The sequence below is a fragment of the Sus scrofa genome, chromosome 10 (genome assembly GCF_000003025.6).
Source record: "Sus scrofa isolate TJ Tabasco breed Duroc chromosome 10, Sscrofa11.1, whole genome shotgun sequence".
NCBI classification, from domain to species: domain Eukaryota; kingdom Metazoa; phylum Chordata; class Mammalia; order Artiodactyla; family Suidae; genus Sus; species Sus scrofa.
Window position 1 is genome coordinate 32,920,084 of NC_010452.4, and position 19,132 is coordinate 32,939,215.

General features: G+C 38.9%; 1 protein-coding gene across 1 annotated transcript in view; it reads right to left on the reverse strand.

Moving 5' to 3' along the window:
• Positions 1-19,132, reverse strand: part of UBE2R2 (ubiquitin conjugating enzyme E2 R2) — a 120,050-nt gene that overhangs the window by 25,660 nt on the left and 75,258 nt on the right. Inside the window, exon 2 of the mRNA XM_021064700.1 lies at positions 12,907-12,993. Within this exon, the coding sequence (XP_020920359.1) occupies positions 12,907-12,993 (87 nt within the window). The remainder of the gene's footprint in view (positions 1-12,906; positions 12,994-19,132) is intronic.

Consider the following 19,132-nt stretch of genomic DNA (forward strand, 5'->3'; position numbering starts at 1 on the left):
AAGACAAGATACCATCAAACTCCTAGAAGACAACATAAGCAAAACATTCTCTAACATCAACGGTACAAGTTTTTTCTTAGGTCAGTCTCCCAAGACAACAGAAATAAAAACAAAAATAAACCAATGGGACTGAATCAAACTTATAAGCTATTGCACATCAAAGGAAATAGTAAAAAAACAAAATAAAAACACAATCTACGAAATGGGAGCATCGTCAAATAAACAATGCTTAATCTCTAAAATATACAAACAACTTGTACAAATCAACAACAAGAAAACTAACAACCCGATTGAAAAAATGGGCAGAAAGCCTGAGTAGACATTCCTCCAAAGAAGACATACAGATGGCCAACAGGCACAAGAAAAAATGCTCAACATTGATAAAGATTAGAGAAATGCAAATCAAATCTACAAAGAGGTACCACCTCACACCAGTCAGAATGGCCATCATTAACAATCAACAAATAACAAATGCTGGAAAGGGTGTGGAGGAAAAGGAACGCTCCTACACTGCTGGTGGGAATGTAAACTCGTACAACCACTATGGAAAACAGTATGGAGGTACCTCAGAAAACTAAATAGAAAACTACCATATGATCCAGCAATCCCACTCCTGGGTATGTATCCGGAAAACAACTTTTTTTATTTTTATTTTCTTGTCTTTTTAGGGCTGCAACTTAGGCACATGGAGGCTCCCAGGCTATCGGAGCTGTAGCCGCTGGCCTGGACCACAGCCACAACAATGCTAGATCCAAGCCGCATCTGTGATCTACACCACTGCTCATGAAAACACTGGATCCTTAACCCACTGAGTAAGGCCAGGGATCTAACCTGTGCCCTCAACGATACTAGTCAGATTTATTGCCGTGGAGCGATGATGGGAATTCCCAGAAAAAAAACCCTTTTTTATTGTCTCTTTAGGGCCACACCCTCGGCATATAGAGGTTCCCAGGCTAGGGGTCCAATAGGAGCTGCCGCCACCCTACGCCACAGCCACAGCAATGCTGGATCCAAGCCACGTCTGAGAACTACACCACAGCTAATGGCAACACCAGATGCTTAACCCACTAAGCAAGACCAGGGATCGAACCGGCGTCCTCATGGATACTAGTCGGGTTCGCTAACCGCTGAGCCACAACAGGAACTCCCCAGAAAAAACTTTCATTGAATAGATACATGCACCCCTATGTTCACTGCAGCACTATTCACAATAGCCAAGACATGGAAACAACCTAAATGTCCATCAACAGATGAATGGATTAAGAAGATGTGGTACATATACACAATGGAATACTACTCAGCCCCCAAATAACAAAATAATGCCATTTGCAGTCAACATGGATGGTACTAGAGACTCTCATACTAAGTGAAGTAAGTCAGAAAGAGAAAGACATACTATATGATATCACTTATATCTGGAATCTAAAAAATAGCACAAACTAACCTATCTACAGAAAAGAAACAAACGCATAGACTTGGAGAACAGACTTGCGGTTGCTAAGGGGGAGGGGAGGGAGTGGGACAGACTGCGAGTGTGGGGTTAGTAGATGCAAACTACAGCATTTGGAGTGGATAAGCAATGAGATCCTGCTGTATAGCACAGGGAACTATATATAATTCCTTGTGATGGAACATGATGGAGAATAATATGAGAAAAATAATTATATATATAACTGGGTCACTTTACAGCAGAGATTGACAGAATATTGTAAATCAACTAGGTAAAAAACTTTTGAAAAAAAAATCAAAGCATCTTAATAAAACCAATTTTAAAGTTTTTACAATTTAAAAACTATATATTTGGAATTCCCACTGTAGCTCAGCAGTAAGGAATCTGACTAGCATCCATGAGGACGTGGGTTTGATCCCTGGCCTTGCTCAGTGATTAAGGATATGGTGTTGCCATGAGCTGTGGTATAGGTTGCAGACATAGCTCTGATTTAGCAGTGCTGTGGCTATGGCATAGACCAGCAGCTATAGCTCTGATTCAACCCTTAGCCAGGGAACTTCCGTATGTCACAGGTGCAGCCCTAAAAAGACAAACACACAAACACGCACACACACAAACATGACCTATATATTTAAAATGTATATGAAATGCGTTTAATAATAATGAACTTAAGCAGTTAGTCCTGGTCTGGAAAGATCATCAGAGAATGAAATGTTACAACTTTGTAAGATCAATCCTAATGTATTTCTTTGGCTTCATTATTTGATTCCTGAATGGAATAACAGTTACATTCTCAAAGAAATACCACAGAAGCTCTGTAATTCCACTAAACAGAAAAAATAATAACAATTTAATTAAAGAGAAAGAAATATGTGTTATGTGATCAAAGGAGATGAAGCAAAATCAGCTGGGGTACCATTATTTTTCTATCTAAATATAATTTTACTAGGTGTTATGAAATAAAAAGGACACAAAAACTCTTACTATACACACATTGCTATTTCAAGTATTCAAATGTGGTTCCAGTCAAATTACAACCCTCTGAGAATATAATGATGTATGTAGAGTATAGAAGGAGCATATAATGTGGATGACAGGAGAGGAATGGTAGAAAAAGTCAAGTATGTGTCAACTTGACTGGGCTAAGAGATGCTCAGACAGCTGGTAAAACATTATTTCTGTGTCTGTAAGGGTATTCTTTCTGGAAGAGAATGGTATTTGAATAAATATACTGAGTAAAGAAGATTTCTGCAACGACACGATTATTGAGGGCCTAAACAGAACAAAAAGGCAGAGGAACAACAAATTCTCTCCCGTTGGGTTGGTACATCTGCATTCCTGGTCCTTAGGGTTTAGGACTCCAGGATTCGTATTAGCAGTTCCCCAGTTCTCAAGCTTATGGCCTCAGACTAGGGGTCACACCACTGGCTCCCTCAAACATCTGGCCTTTGAACTCAAACTGAGTTTTAATTTTAGGGTTCCTGAATTTATAGTTTGAAAAAGGCAAACAGTGGGATTTCTCAGACTTCATAACCATGTCAGCAAATTCCTATAATAAACTTTTTTCCCTTTACTTTTTATTTTATTGAAGCACAGTTGATTTACAACATTGTGATTAATTTCTGCTGTACAACAAAGTGATAAATGTCTTCTTAAATGTATCCCTATATATCCTATTGGTTCTGTTTCTTTGATTTCCCAACTAACATATCTTTACTTTCTTTTTTTTTTTTTTTTGGTCTTTTTTTGCTATTTCTTGGGCCACTCCCGCGGCATATGGAGGTTCCCAGGCTAGGGGTCCAATGGGAGCTGTAGCCACCGGCCTACGCCAGAGCCACAGCAACACAGGATCCGAGCCACGTCTGCAACCTACACCACAGCTCACAGCAATGCCGGATCGTTAACCCACTGAGCAAGGGAAGGGACCGAACCCGCAACCTCATGGTTCCTAGTCAGATTCGTTAACCACTGCGCCACGACAGGAACTCCAGTATCCTTACTTTTTTACCTGGTCTTTTCTGGGTGATTTTATTTATTTATTTTTGTCTTTTGTCTTTTCAGGGCCACACCTGTGGCATATGGAGGTTCCCAGGCTAGGGGTCTAACTGAAGCTACAGCTGCCAGCCCATGCCACAGCCACAGCAATACCAGATCTGAGCCACATCTGCAACCTACACCACAGCTCATGGCAACGCCGGATCCTTAACCCAGTGATCGAGGCCAGGGATCAAACCCGCCATCTCATGGTTCCTGGTTGGATTTGCTTCTGCTGCACGCCATGACGGGAACAACTTCTGCGTAATTTTAAAATGCATTTTTTTTTTTTTTTTCCATTTTGGGGCCACACCCGCCACATCCGGAGGCTCCCATGCTAGGGGTCAAATCGGAGCTATAGCTGCTGGACTATACCACAGCCATAGCAATGAAGGATTTGAACCACATCTGTGACCTACACCACAGCTCATGACACACCAGATCCTTAATCCACTGAACAAGGCAGGGATCGAACCCACATCCTCATGGTTCCTAGTTGGATTCGTTTCCCCTGTGCCACGATGGGAACTCCATTAAAATGTAATTTATAATTATAGCTTTACTGTAAAGGATTTCTTGATACACTGAGTTCTTTTAGCTTTCAAAGATCTTATTTTGGGTCTCATCCACTTCATTCCTAATAGTTTACCATCTGAATACATAATTATAAAGATCATAAACTATACATAATTAGACCAACTCACCATTTATACAGCCTAAATTGCATTATTCCGAAAAACAATAGTTCTGCAGACTTGGCAAAAACCTTTTTAAAACCTTATTAAGAGGAGTTTCCTGGTGGCTCAGAAGGTTAAGGATCCAGCATTGCCACTGCTGTATCTCTGCTTGCTGCTATGGCATGGGTTCGAGTCCTGGCCTGGGAACTTCAATATGCCATGGGCATAGGCAAAATAAACAAAAAACCCCCCAAAACCTGAAACAAAACAAAAACATAATAAAAGACACCAGAGAGCTAACTCATGTTCCCCCCACCACCTTCTTAAGCCACATTAAAACAAAGAAATATACCAGGAAGAGAACCTTCACCAGAAACTGACCTTGATCTTGTACTTCTGACTTCCTAAATGAAAAAATTAATTTCTGTCCTTTTAAGAAACTCACCACATCTATGGCACTTTGTTATGGTAGCTAAAGCTAGGACAACATGTCTTAGGAAAGCATATTAAGACAATAAAATCGACCTATATCTATTTTTTGCCTTTTAGGGCCACACGTGAAGCATACGGAAGTTCCCAGGCTAGGGATGGAATCAGAGCTTCTGCTGCCAGCCTATACCACAGCCACAGCAGCGCCAGATCCGAGCCGCATTCTGCAACCTACACCACAGCTTATAGCAATGCCAGATCCTTAACCCACTCAGCGAGGCCTGGGAGAGAACCTGCATCCTCAGGATTACTAGTCGGGCTCCTTACCACTGAGCCACAACAGGAACCCAGGATCTATTTTTAATCATTATTAAAACAGTAACATTTAAAAATACCATGCCCTGGAGTTCTCTTCATGGCTCAGCAGTTAATGAACCTGACTAGGATCCATGAGGTTGCAGGTTCGATCCCTGGCCTTGCTCAGTAGGCTAAGGCTCTGGCGCTGCTGTGAGCTGTGGTGTAGATCACAGACACAGCTTGGATCTTGAGTTGCTATTGCTGTGGCATAGGCTGGCAACTGTAGCTCTGATTCAACCCCTAGCCTGGGAACCTCCATATGCTATGAATGCGGCCCTAAAAAGCAAAAAAATAAAATAAAAATAAAAATACCATGTCATAATGATCGTGGAACAGCAGCCAAACTGGTACTATCCTTACAGTGTCAGTGATTACAGAGATAAATGTCTTGAGAATCATCTGAGTGTAAGATCAGTAATAACTATTCAGGAGTTCCTGTTGTGGCTCAGTGGAAACGAACCTGACTAGTAACCACGAGGACGCAGGTTTGATCCCTGGCCTCGATCAGTGAGTTAAGGATCCAGTGGTGCCATGAGCTGGGTTCCATACTATATGTGAGTATATATGTTCCATACTGTAACATGAGTATTTCATACTGTATCCTACAACTCACTAGAACTATAAAGATGATCAAATATTAACTATTTCTGTATAATTTCCATTCAATTTTGTGGAAAACCTAAAACTACTCTAAAAATCAGTCTATTATGTCTCCAAAAATTATTTTAATAAATACATACAAAAAGCAGTTAAGATTTTGAGTTTCCATACCTATAAAGATCTTAGTAAAGAGAGTGTATACAGGAGTTCCCGTCGTGGCGCAGTGGTTATTGCGGGTTCGGTCCCTGCCCTTGCTCAGTGGGTTAACGATCTTGGCATTGCCGTGAGCTGTGGTGTAGGTTGCAGACGCGGCTCGGATCCTGCGTTGCTGTGGCTCTGGCGTAGGCCGGTGGCTACAGCTCCGATTCGACCCCTAGCCTGGGAACCTCCATGTGCCATGGGAGCGGCCCAAGAAATAGCTAAAAAGACAAAAAAAAAAAAAAAAGAGTGTACAAAAACCTCATTTTAATACAAGATTTGTGAAGTAGGAGTTCCCGTCGTGGCGCAGTGGTTAACAAATCCGACTAGGAACCATGAGGTTGCGGGTTCGGTCCCTGCCCTTGCTCAGTGGGTTAACGATCCGGCATTGCCGTGAGCTGTGGTGTAGGTTGCAGACGCGGCTCGGATCCTGTGTTGCTGTGGCTCTGGCGTAGGCCGGTGGCTACAGCTCCGATTCAACCCCTAGCCTAGGAACCTCCATATGCCGCGGGAGCGGCCCAAGAAATAGCAACAACAACAACAACAACAAAAGACAAAAGACAAAAGACAAAAAAAGACAAAAAAAAAAAAAAAAAAAAAAAAGATTTGTGAAGTAAATGGGCTTCACTGATTGTCTATTTCTGAGCACACAGTAACACATGTAACCAGGAATTGATACTGAGGTCACCCAACATACTATGAAGCAGAAATGAGCAAACTGTGCAGTATGATCCTTAATGACAAGTTTTTATTAATTTTCATTTGTGCTCCAAGTTACCCCTAGATATTTATAAATTTAATTTACAGGATAAATTAACAGAGATGAAAAGAGTCTCTTAATCAACCCACTTGATTTACATCACATTTAATTCCTAACTACGACTTAACACTTCTTTTTTTCTTGGCTGCACCTACAGCATGTGGAAGTTTCCAGGCCAGGGATCAAATACACGTGGCAGTTGCAACCTGTGCCACAGCTTCAGCAATGCCAGATCCTTACCTGCTATACCAACGTGGGACCTTCCAACACATCTTTAAAAACAAAATTGTTATGGTATGGAAATGACTGCATATTTTATAAAGATACACATGCATTATTTGACTGTTAAAATTTTATAAATATGAAAATATCTTTTCTTTGTGTCAGTACCATACAGATTTTATGACTGCAGCTTTGTAGTATAGTCTGAAATCAGGGAGCCTGATTCCTCTAGCTCCATTTTTCTTTCTCAGGATGGCTTTGGCTATTCTGGGTCTTTTGTGCTTCCAAATAAACTTTAAAATATTTTTTTCTAGTTCTGTGAAAAATGTCCTTGGTAATTTCATGGGGGTTACACTGAATCTGCAGACTGCCTTGGGCAGTATAGTCATTTTAATAATATTGATTCTTCCAAACCAAGAGCATGGTATAGACGTCTTTCCATCTGTTTGTGTCCTCTTTGATTTCTTTCATCAGTGTCTTAGAGTTTTCAGAATACAGATCTTTGGTCTCTTTAGGTAGGTTTATTTCCTAAGTATTTTATTCTTTTCGATGTGATGGTAAATGGGATTGTTTCCCTAATTTCTCTTCCTGATCTTTCATTCTTAGTATATAGAAATGCTGTCGATTTCTATGTATTAATTTTGTATCCTGTGACTTTGCCAAATTCATGGATGAGCTCTAACAGTTTTCTGGTAGCGTCTGTAGGATTCTCTAGGTATAGTATCATGTCATCTGAAAATGGTGACAGTTTTACTTCTTCCTTTCCAATTTGGATTCTTTTTATTTCTTTTTTTTCCCTGATTGCGGCGGCTAGCACTTCCAAAACTATGTTGAATAGTAGCGGTGAGAGGGGGCATCCTTGTCTTGTTCCTGATCTCAATGGGAATTCTTTCAGCTTTTCACCATTGAGAATGATGCTATAGCTGTGGGTTTGTCATATATGGCCTTTATTATGTTGAGGTAGGTTCCTTCTATGTCCACTTTCTGAAGGGTTTTTATCAGAAATGGTGCTGAATTTTGTCAAAGGCTTTTTCTGCATCTATTGAGAGGATCATACAGTTTTTATTCTTCAGTTTGTTAATGTGGTGTATCACACTGATTTTCGGTTATCAAAGAAACTTTGCATCCTTGGGATAAATCCCACTTGATCATGAGGTACAATCCTTTTAATGTATTGTTAGATTCAGTTTGCTAGTATTTTGTTGCGGATTTTTGCATCTATGTTCATCAGGGATACTGGCCTATAATTTTCTTTTTTTTGTGTGGAATCTTTGTCTGGTTTTGGTATCGGGTGATGGTGGCCTTACAGAATAAGTTTAGGAGTGTTCCTCCTTCTGCATTTTTTTGGAATAGTTTCAGAAGGAAAGGTGTTAGCTCGTCTCTAAACGTTTGATAAATTAGCCTGTGAAGCCATCTGGTCCTGAACTTTTGTTTTTTGGAAGTTTTTAAATCACAGTTTCAATTTCAGTACTTGTGATTGCCCTGTTCATCTTTTCTATATCATTTTGGTTTAGTCTTGGAAGATTGTACCTTTCTAAGAATTTGTCCATTTCTTCTAGGCTGTCCATTTTCTTGGCATCTAGCTGCATGCAGTAATCTCTTAGGATCCTTTGTATTTGTGATGTCCATTGTAACTTCTTCTTTTTCATTACTTTCTTTCTTTCTTTTTTTTTTTGTCTTTTTGCCTTTTCTAGGGCCGCTCCTAAGGCATATAGAGGTTCCCAGGCTAGGGGTCGAATCGGAGCTGTAGCTGCCGGCCTACACCAGAGCCGCGGCAACATGGGATCCAAGCTGCCTCTGTGACCTACACGACAGCTCACAGCAACACTGGATCCTTAACCCACTGAGCAAGGCCAGGGACCAAACCCGCAACCTCATGGTTCCTAGTTGGATTCGTTAACCACTGTGCTACAATGGGAACTCCTCTTTTTTCATTTCTAATTTTACTGATTTGAGTCCTCTCTCTTTTTTTCTTGATAAGTCTGGCTAAGGGTTTATCAATTTTGTTGATCTTTTAAAAGAACCAGCTTTTAAGTTTCATTGATCTTCTCTATCATTTTCTTTGTTTCTATTTCATTGATTTCTGCTTTGATCTTTATGAGTTCTCACCTTCTGCTAACTTGAGGTCTTGTCTATTCTTCTCTCTCTAGCTGCTTTAGATGTTAAGTTAGGTTGTTTATTTGAGCTTTTTCTTGTTTCCTGAGGTAGGTTTGTACTGCTATAAATTTTCCTCTTAGAATGGCTTTTGCTGCATCCCATAGGTTTTGGAGTGTCATATCTTTGTTGTCATTTGCTTCTAGGTTATTTTTTAATTTCCTCTTTGATTTCTTCAGTGATCCACTGGTTGTTTAGCAGCATGTTGTTTAGTCTCCATGTGTTTGTGTTTTTTTTGCAGTTTTTCTTCTTGTTGTTTATTTCCAGTCTTATAGCATTGTGGTCAGAAAAGATGCTTGATATGATTTCAATTTTCTTAAAGTTACCAAGGCTTAATTTGTGATCCAGAATGTGATCAATCCTAGACAATGTTTGATGTGCACTCAAGAAGAATGTGTATTCTGTTGCTTTTGGACGGAATGTCCTATAAATATATACTAGGCCCATCTGGTTTAATGCTTCATTTAGGCCCTGTGTTTCCTTGTTGATTTTCTGTCTGGATGATCTGTCCATTGCTGCAAATAGGGTTGGGGGTGGGGGAATGGGCTGGGGTTTGGGATGGAAATGCTATAAAACTGGGTTGTGATGATTCATTGTACAATTACAAATGTAATAAAATTCATTGAGTAAAAAAATACGTACATATATTTTAAAATAATGACCCAATGCTAAATCTTGAGTGACAGAACTAAACAGCCTACATGAGTGGTGAAAAGTAGTAGAAAGGTGCGTTTATTTACCTACACTTTCTTCCAAGAGAGCTCTGAATCCTTTACTCTGTTTTTTATTATTTCCTCTTTTTAGGAAAGGTTTGAAAATTAGATAATTGAGATGGAAAGAGGTAAGTATACAACTTTAACGTGAATTAGTTTTCAGTAGCAAGACAAAAGCTTGAGTGTTCTCATTTCTCTCTTGCAATCTAAAGTCTATGTACACCACAGTTTTGAAGGTAAGAATTTTTGATTACTAAATGGACAAGGACACAAAAATATTTCTATGTGTATTAAATCCAGTTTGAATCCTACGAATCAGTGAATAATTTCTATCATCTTTCTTCCAACAGGATAGCTTTGTTATATAGAATAATACAACATACTGTTATTTATTTGAATTATGATTACATCAAATACTAAAGATACTGAAGAAAGCAAAATCCTGGTACTTATTTCTCGAAAGGTATGTAAGCATCACCTTTTGAGCACCAGTTTGTCTTGTTTTAAGAAAGAAAGAGGAGTTCCTATTGCCCCAGTGGTTAAGGATTCAGTATGATCACTGCTGTGGCTCAGGTTCTACCCTTGGAGGGGAACTTCCACATGCCACAGATGCAGCAAAGTTTAAAAAAAAAGAAAGAAAAATGAAGATAATGACTTACAGAAAAAGCAGGTTTTGAAAAACGATAAAGCTGTTCCAGTGTGCTCATTTATACAGAGTGAAATTCAAATTTAGGCTAAAGAGTAAGTTCTCTATCCTTTGCCTATAAACATTTTAAAGGCTGTTTGTTTTGTTTTGTTTTATTTATTTATTTTTTTAGGGCTGCAGTGTGGCACATGGAAGATCCCAGGCTAGGGGTCAAATCAGAGCTGCAGTTGCCAGCCTATGACATGGCCACAGCAAAGCCAGATCCAAGCTGTGTCTGCAACCTGCACCACAGCTCATGGCAACACCAGATCTGTAACCCACTGAGCAAGGCCAGGGATTGAACCTGTATCCTCATGGTTACTAGTCGGGTTTGTTACCACTGAGCCAAATGTGAACTTTTTTTTTTTTTTTTTGTGAACTTCTTAAAAGCTCTTTCCAGAGCAAAGGTGCTTCCAAGTTTCCGTCTGGTCAAAAAAAAAAAAAAAAAAGAACTACACAACAAAGCCTGCATATTTTAAAAACAAATTTTAATGCTTGGGCCTCAGCTACAATAATATGAGACCAGGAGGCATAGGACCTATACACTGAAAACTATAAGACGCTGTTGAAAGAAATCAAAGATGACACAGATAGGAAGATATACCATGCTCTTGCATTGAAGAATCAGTTCTGTCAAAATGACCATACTACCTGAGGCAATCTACAGATACAATGTAATCCCTAAAAAATTATCAATGGCATTTTTCAGAATTAGAACAAAAAAAATTTTAATTTGTATTTAAACACAATAGTCAAAGCAATCCTGAGGAAAATAAAAAGGAGATGGAGGAATCAAGCTCCCAAAATTCAGACTATACTACAAAGCTACAGTCATCAAAACAGTATGATACTAGCACAAGAACAGGGATATAGATTAATGGAAAAGGACAGGAAGCCTAGAAACAAACCTATTCAATTACGTCAATGTATGACAAAGGAGGCAAGAATATACAATGGAGAAGACAGTCTCTTCAGTCAGTGGTGCTGGGAAAACTGGAACATTCTCTTAACACCATACACAAAAACATATTCAAAATGGACTAAAGATCTAAAAGCAAGCCTGGATAGTATAAAACTCTTATTAGAGGAAACAAGCAGGACACTCTTTGACATAAATCACAGCAATATCTTTTTGGATCCACCTTCTACAGTAACGAGAATAAAAACAAAAAATAAACAAAAAGGACCTAAACTGAACTTAAAAACTTTTGTAGAACAAAGGAAACCAAAAATAAAACAAAAAGACAAGCCACAGAATGGGAGAAGATCTCTGTAAAGTGATCAACAGAGGATTAATCTCCAAAATACATAAACAGCTGATATAGATATATATCAAAAAGACAAACAACCCAATTAAAAAATGGGCAGAAGACCTAAATAGACATTTCTCCAAAGAAGACAGATGGCCAAAAAGCACATGAAAAGATACTCAACATCACTATTTATTAGAGAAATGCAAATCAAAACTACTATGAGGTACTTACCTTACAACCAGCCAGAATAGCCATTATCAAAAAGTCTACAAACAGTAAGTGCTGGAGAGGGTGTGGAGAAAAAGGAACCCTATCACACTGTTGGTGGGATTGTAAATGGGTACAACCACTGTAGAAAACAGTATGGAGATGCCTCAGAAAACCAAAAATAGAATTACCATTTGATCCAGCAATCCCACTCCTGGGCATCTATCCAGAGAAAACCATGACTCAAAAAGACACATGTACTCCAATGTTCACTGCAACACTATTTGCAATAGCCAAGACATGGAAACAATCTGAACGTCCATCAACAGAGGAATGGATCAAGAAGATGTGGTAAATATACACAATGGAATATTACTCAGCCATTAAAATGAATGAAATATCAGCATTTTTAACAACATGGATGGACCTCTAAATTACCATGCTATGTGAAGTCAGTCAGACAATGAGACACCAACATCATATGCTATCACTGACATGAAGAATCTGAAAAAAGGACAGAATGAACTTCTTTGCAGAAAAGATACTGACTGACAGACTTTGAAAAACTTATGGTCTCCAAAGGAGACAGTTTGGGGGGTGGGGGAATGTGCTGGTGTTATGGGATGGAAATCCTATAAAATTGGATTGTGATGATCATTGTACAACTATAAATGTAATAAATTCATTGAAGAAAATAACATAATAAAAAAATAAAGCTAGCCTTCAGAGTTCCCGGTGTGGCACAGCAGAAATGAATCCGACTAGGAACCATGAGGTTGTGGGTTTGATCCCTGGCCTCGCTCAGTTGGTTAAGGCTCTGGTGTTGCTGTCAGCAGTGGTGTAGGTCGCAGACATGGCTCTGATCTGGAGTTGCTGTGGCTGTGGCGTAGGCCGGTAGCTTCAGCTCCAGATAGACCCCTAGCCTGGGAACCTCCATATGCCACGGATGTGGCCCTAAAAAGCAAAAAAACAAAAAAATAAAATTAAAAAAAAGACTATTCTCATTATTTGAACAATTCAACTACAGACTGCTAACCAAAAATGGGAAACTATGAATACTTCTTTGTGGCTACAGCATAACTATTACATCATACTGAAATACAGAATCTATTACAAAGGACAGTATCTAAAAAATTTTCAGACAAATTCACAGTAGATGCCTCTTACCTCATAAATGTTGGGGTGCCACATTTTGGTCAAGAATCTGAAGGTAGGTGGTGAATATGGGTAGTCAATAGGAAATTTAATATGAGCCTGAAAAGAAAAAAAAATGAAATACTAATAAATGAGACTATAGGTTATTCATCTGCCTTACAATTCGACTTAATACAATCCAGTGAAACAAACCTCCTTTCTATACTGTAGACTCTGGAGATTAAAATAGCTTATGTATATTTTATAGCCACAATGCCAGCATTATTATTAGCATGTTCTTAAACTATCTCTTCAAATATTTATAAAAATTTATGTTAAAACTGCCAGAGCTCAACAGTTATATAATTTTTAATTGAGTACACATTAGGGGAAAACAGTTTAATATGCAAAAGTGCTTCACATGTTAATAGTTGTATTTTAATAACAAAAATTAATACAACTTTATGATACATAATATAAAACAAAGCTATTTTTTTCTTTACCTAACACCAAGTTAACTAACACCCAGAAATAATAAATGCTACCATTCGATATGGCTCCTTCCAGGAGTTTCTGGTGCTTACATATTATGCTTATCTCTTTACAAAAAGCTTATTTTCAAAAATCTGAATATTCTATATTTCATACTGTTTCTTCCATCTGTATCATAGCATAAATGTTTTCCTATGTTATAAAATAGTTTCTAAATGTATGATTGTTAGTATCTGCATAATGTTCTATCATATGGACATATAGATGAACCATTTTCTAAAAATTATTTCCTTACTTTGAGACATCTGGGTTGTCTTTCACTTTTTTGCTACCATGAATACTGCTACCATGAATGTGCTTGGCAGTATCCCCTATTTCAAATATGAAGAAATCCAGACAAAGCCTCATCTAACAGTACCAGTAAAAGGGAGTGAGGAAGGGAATGAAAGGACAAGCTAAAAATAAGCTAAGGACAGCAGTAAAAACAACAGAGACAGGAGCCTCAAAAACGGTCTTCAATGAAAGCAATGAGAAAAATAGCAAAAACTGTAATAATCAACTCCTTCAAGACCTGGAGAATAGCCAAAGACTTGCAGCCATTCAGGGAGCATTTATTCAAGAAAAACAGATGAAAATCTATTCTTTTTTTCTGTCTTTTTAGGGCTATACCCACAGGATATGGAAGTTCCCAGGCCAGGGGTTGAAATCAGAGCTATACCTGCTGGCCTATTCCACAGCCACAGCACACCAGATCCGAGCCGCAACTGGGACCTACACCACAGCTCACGGCAATGATGGATCCCCAACCCACTGAGTGAGGCCAGGCATCAAACCCACATCCTCATGGATACTAGTCAGGTTCTTTAAAGCTGAGCCACAATGAGAGCTCTGAAAATCTATTCTTAAGAGTAATCTTTGTTGTGTTTTAACTTGTTCTCGTCCCTTGCTTTGTTCTCCACAGCTATGGTAACCTTAACACCAAGAGCTCACATTTAAGGTGAGGACCACTAGAGTTCCTGCCATGGCACAATGGGTTAAGAATCTGACTACAGTGGCTTGGGTCACTGTGGAGGTGTGGGTTTGAATCCTGGCCTGGAAGAGTGGGTTAAAGGATATGGTGTTGCAGCAGCTGTGGCATAGGTCACAGCTGTGGCTTGGATTCAGTCACTGGCTCACAAACTTCCATATGCCACAGGTTCAGCCAGTAAATAAAAAACATTTTTTTTTTAAGTTAAAAAAGGAGTTCCTGTCTTGGCTCAGCAGTTAACAAACCTGAATAGCATCCATGAGGATGCAGGTTAAATCCCTGGCCTTGCTCAGTGGTTAAGGATCCTGTGTTGCCATGAGCTGTGGTGTAGGTTGCAGACATGGCTTGGATCTGACATTGCTTTGGCTATGGTGTAGGCCGGTAGCTTCAGCTCCGATTGGACCCCTAGCCTGGGAACCTCCATATGCCATGGGAGTGGACCAAGAAATGGCAAAAAGACAAAAAAAAAAAAAAAAAAAAAAAAAAAAAAAAAAGAGTAGTTTTTTGAGACACTAATCTGCCATCTTTTCGGTCTGCTAGCTTTCCAATTAAAAGTTGCTATTCCTTGCCCAAACAATTCATCTCCAAATTTATTGGCCTGTCGGGCAAAGTGAGCTTGGGTTCAGTACCAGTATTACCGGTCTTACAGAGCTGTTAGGAGTATGTGATAATCCAAGTTCAATATTGAGTAAATTGTCTGGCACAACGTTCAGTAGGCAATTTTTGGAATTATTATTATATTTATTACCATATTGAGTGAATTTAATATATTTTGTCAAGGCACTATTAGCCTAAATTTTGAAGGCAGGAGAATAAGAAAATAGTTCAAGTTGTTAAAATTTTAGAAACAATAATCAAGGGAAAAGTTGTATGGAGATGCTTTGTAGTATTCTTGCAACTTTTCTGCAAAGTCTGAAATTATGTCAAAAATAAAAGATGAAATAACAAAACCAAGCGAAGAACAGAAGTCACAGAATGGGCCAGAACTTCTTCAAAGTCTTATTCTCAAAGAACTGTCATTATATGACCTTTCTGGTGGTTCCCTAGAAGACTGCACTTGCAAGACTGTCTATATTTTACCTGATTTGGAGCTCGGCTAATGTGAAAATATCTTTCCTGGGGCGGGGGGGTGCCAAAAACAGTTAACAGGTAACTGTTTAACTTCAAAGCTGCCTATTAGGTCAAAGAGACTAACCAAATATTTTGATAGAAAAGGCTGGGATAAGAGATATTCAGAGGGCTTTGAAAATCTCTGACAAATTTCTAAGAATCTAGAATACCAAGCCAATATGTAGGACTGTGAATATGCCCTGGTTATGTGCAAGCTCAGAAAATTCATGAGAGGTTATTAAAAGGCCCTAAACATTCTGGGAGGAGGGGGGAAGCAACTTACCAAAGGCCTTAAACTACCACATCTGGGTGAGCTTGAGGATCTGTACAGACAGGAAGTGAAGGCTAAAGCAGAGTTTGAAACTACCTAGCTGATTGTTAAAGGGATGCCCCCAAATCCATATAGAGCTCCTCTAAAGAGCCCAAGACGCTTGTTGGTTCCAGGAAAAGATTAAATCTAAATTAATTAAATAAAGGAAATCTCTGCCCAATCATTAGGTGACTACAAAGCTAGTCTAGGGGAAATATAACTGGCCACATATAACCAAGAATATACACATTACAGAATTAAGTCATAAAAATGACTAAGCACAGAAGCAATTATAACAAAGAACAAAAATCTTGTTGCCACAATACATTTATTACTTAAAGATCCAGTTTTCAACAAAATATTATAAGACATGAAAAGAAACAAAGTATGGCCCACACACTGGGTGAAAAAGCAACCAACAGAAGCTGGAGACCCAGATATTGGATTGATTAGATTAAGATTTTAAATCAGCTATATTAAATATATCCCAAGGACTAAAAGATACCATGGCTAAAGCAGTAAGAAAACTATGACAAAAATGTTTTAGCACTTTGAGAATACCAATAAAAAGACTGTAAAAAAAGTATCAAGGAGTTCCCATTGTGGCACAGCGGAAATGAATCCAACTAGTATCCATGAGGTGTGGGTTCCATCCCTGGTCTTGCTCAGTGGGTCGGGGATCTGGCGTTGCTGTGAGCTGTGGTGTACATCGCTAACGTGACTTGGATCTGGTATACTGTGGCTGCAGTGTAGGCCACCAGCTGTAGTATGGGAACTTCCATATGCTACAGGCGTGAACCTAAACGGGGGGGGGGGGGGGGGAGGGAAAGAATCAAAAAGTTTTGAGAAAAAAATAAGAACTAAATATAAAATGTGGAGTTGAAAAATACAGTAATTGAAATTTTGAAAATTTGCTAGGGGGCTGTTTGGCAGATTTGAGCAAGCAGGAAAAAATGAATAAGTGAACTGAAGATACGTCTATTTAGATTAACCAGTCTGAGTAAGAGAAATAAAAAGCAATTAACAGAGACCTGTGGGACACCATCAGGATATCAATATATGCATACTGGGAGTCTCAGCAGAAGTGGAAACAATGGAACAAAGAGTATTTGAAGAAATAATGGCCCAAAACTTCCCAAATATGATGGAAAACACTGACCCTCATAACTAATAAGCTCAACAAACTCCCAGTAGAAAAAATTCAGATACACATCTACATATATCATGATCAAACTGCTGAAAACCAAAGACAGAATCTTTGAAGCAGCATGAGAGGAATAATCCATCAAATACAACGGAGTATCAAGTCAAATAGATGCTGTCTCATCAGAAACCAGAAAGCCACAAGGCAGTGGAATATCATTCAAAGTGCTCAAAGAAGAAAAATCTGTCAATCAAGAATTCTATGTTTAGGAGTTCCTGATGTGGCTCAGCAGGTTAAGAACCCGACTAGTACCTACGAGGATGTGGATTCGATCCCTGGCCTCAATCAGTGGATTAAGGATTCAGTGTTGCCACAAGCTGCATCACTGGTGATGGATGTGACTCGGATCTGGCTGCAGCTGGGATCCGAGGCACGTCTGCAACCTAAACCACAGCTCATGGCAACACCAGATTCTTAACGCACTGAGCAAGCCAGGGATCAAACCTGCGTCCTCATGGATACTAGTCAGATTCCTTTCTGCTGAGCCAGGACAGCAACTCTAAATGTATTGTTTATAACCTTTTTTCCTTCCAATTTGAAAGAGAATTTCATAGTTTAATAATTATAAATCTACTGATGGGCACAATATATACAAAGAAGTAATTTGTATAACAATAAAAGTAAAGGGGAAGGATCAGAGTTACACAAGAGCAAACATTTTGTATATTATTAAAATTAAGATGGTTATTAATTGAACTACATATGATGTTGATTGTAATCCTGAGAGTAACCACAAAGAAAATAACTCAAAAATTCAATACCCTATCATTACTGAAAACATCCAACAATTTACGAATACAAAGGAAATACCTCAATTTGATAAAGGGTATCTATTAAACAAAATCATAACATTGTACTTAAGAGACTGAATGCTTTCTTGCTAATTTCAGAAATAAGACAAGGATGTCCACTCTCACCACTTCTATTCAACATAGTTTCAGAGGTGTTAGCCAGGGCAACTGGGCAAGGAAATGAAATAAAAGGCATCTTGGTTGGAAAGGAAGAAAAAAAATTTAATCTATTTACAAATTACAAAATCCTGTATATAGAAAACTCAAAGGAACCCACTAAATATAACAGTAACAAATTCAGCAAAGTTGCAAGATAAAAGATCAATATGCCAGCATCAAATATATTTCTATAGGTTAGTACTAAACAAACCAAAAATATTAAGAAAATTCCATTCATAACAGCATCAAAAAGAATAAAACAGGGAGTTCCCGCCGTGGCTCAGTGGGTTACAAATCCGCCTAGTATGCATGAGGATGTGGGTTCGATCCTTGGCCTCACTCAGTGGGTTAAGGATCTGGCGTTGCCATGAGCTATGATGTAGGTCATAGATGTGGCCTGGATCCCACACTGCTGTGGCTGTGGCATAGGCCAGTAGTTGCAGCTCTGATTAGACCCCTAGGATGGGAACTTTCATATGCCAAAGGTGTGGACCTAAAAACCAAAAAAAAAGAAATAAACAAAAGAATCAAAAACATAAAAGTGCAAAGCTTATAATTTGTAAAGTACACAACACTGTTAAAAAGAAATTAAAGACTTGGAGTTCCTGTCATGGCACAGCGGAAATGAATCCGACTAGGAACCTAGGAACCATGAGGTTGGGAGTTTGATGCCTGGCCTCGCTCGGTGGGTTAAGGAATCGGTGTCACTGTGAGCTGTGGCGCAGGTCACAGACGTGGCTTGGATCCCACGTTGCTGTGGCTGTGGTGTAGGCTGGCAGCTAGTTCCAATTAGACCCCTAGCCAGGGAAGCTCCATATCCCGTGAGTGCAGCCCTAAAAAGCAAACAAACAAACAAAAAAAACAGAGAGACTTAAATGAAATGATATTACACATTCATGGATGTAAGACTTTCGTAATCTTCCCCAAGCTGACCTACAGGTTCAACACAACTGTGTAGAAACTCTTGTTGCCTTCTTTGGAAATGGAAAAGTTGGCACTAAAATTCACATAGTAATTCACGAGACCCAGAAGAGCCAAAACCATTTGAAAAAGAACAAAATTAGACAACTCATATTTTGCAATTTCAAAACTTCCTACAAATCCATGGTAATCAAGATAGTGTGGTACTAATATAAGAACCATTCAATGCAGGGGGCGCATGGGGG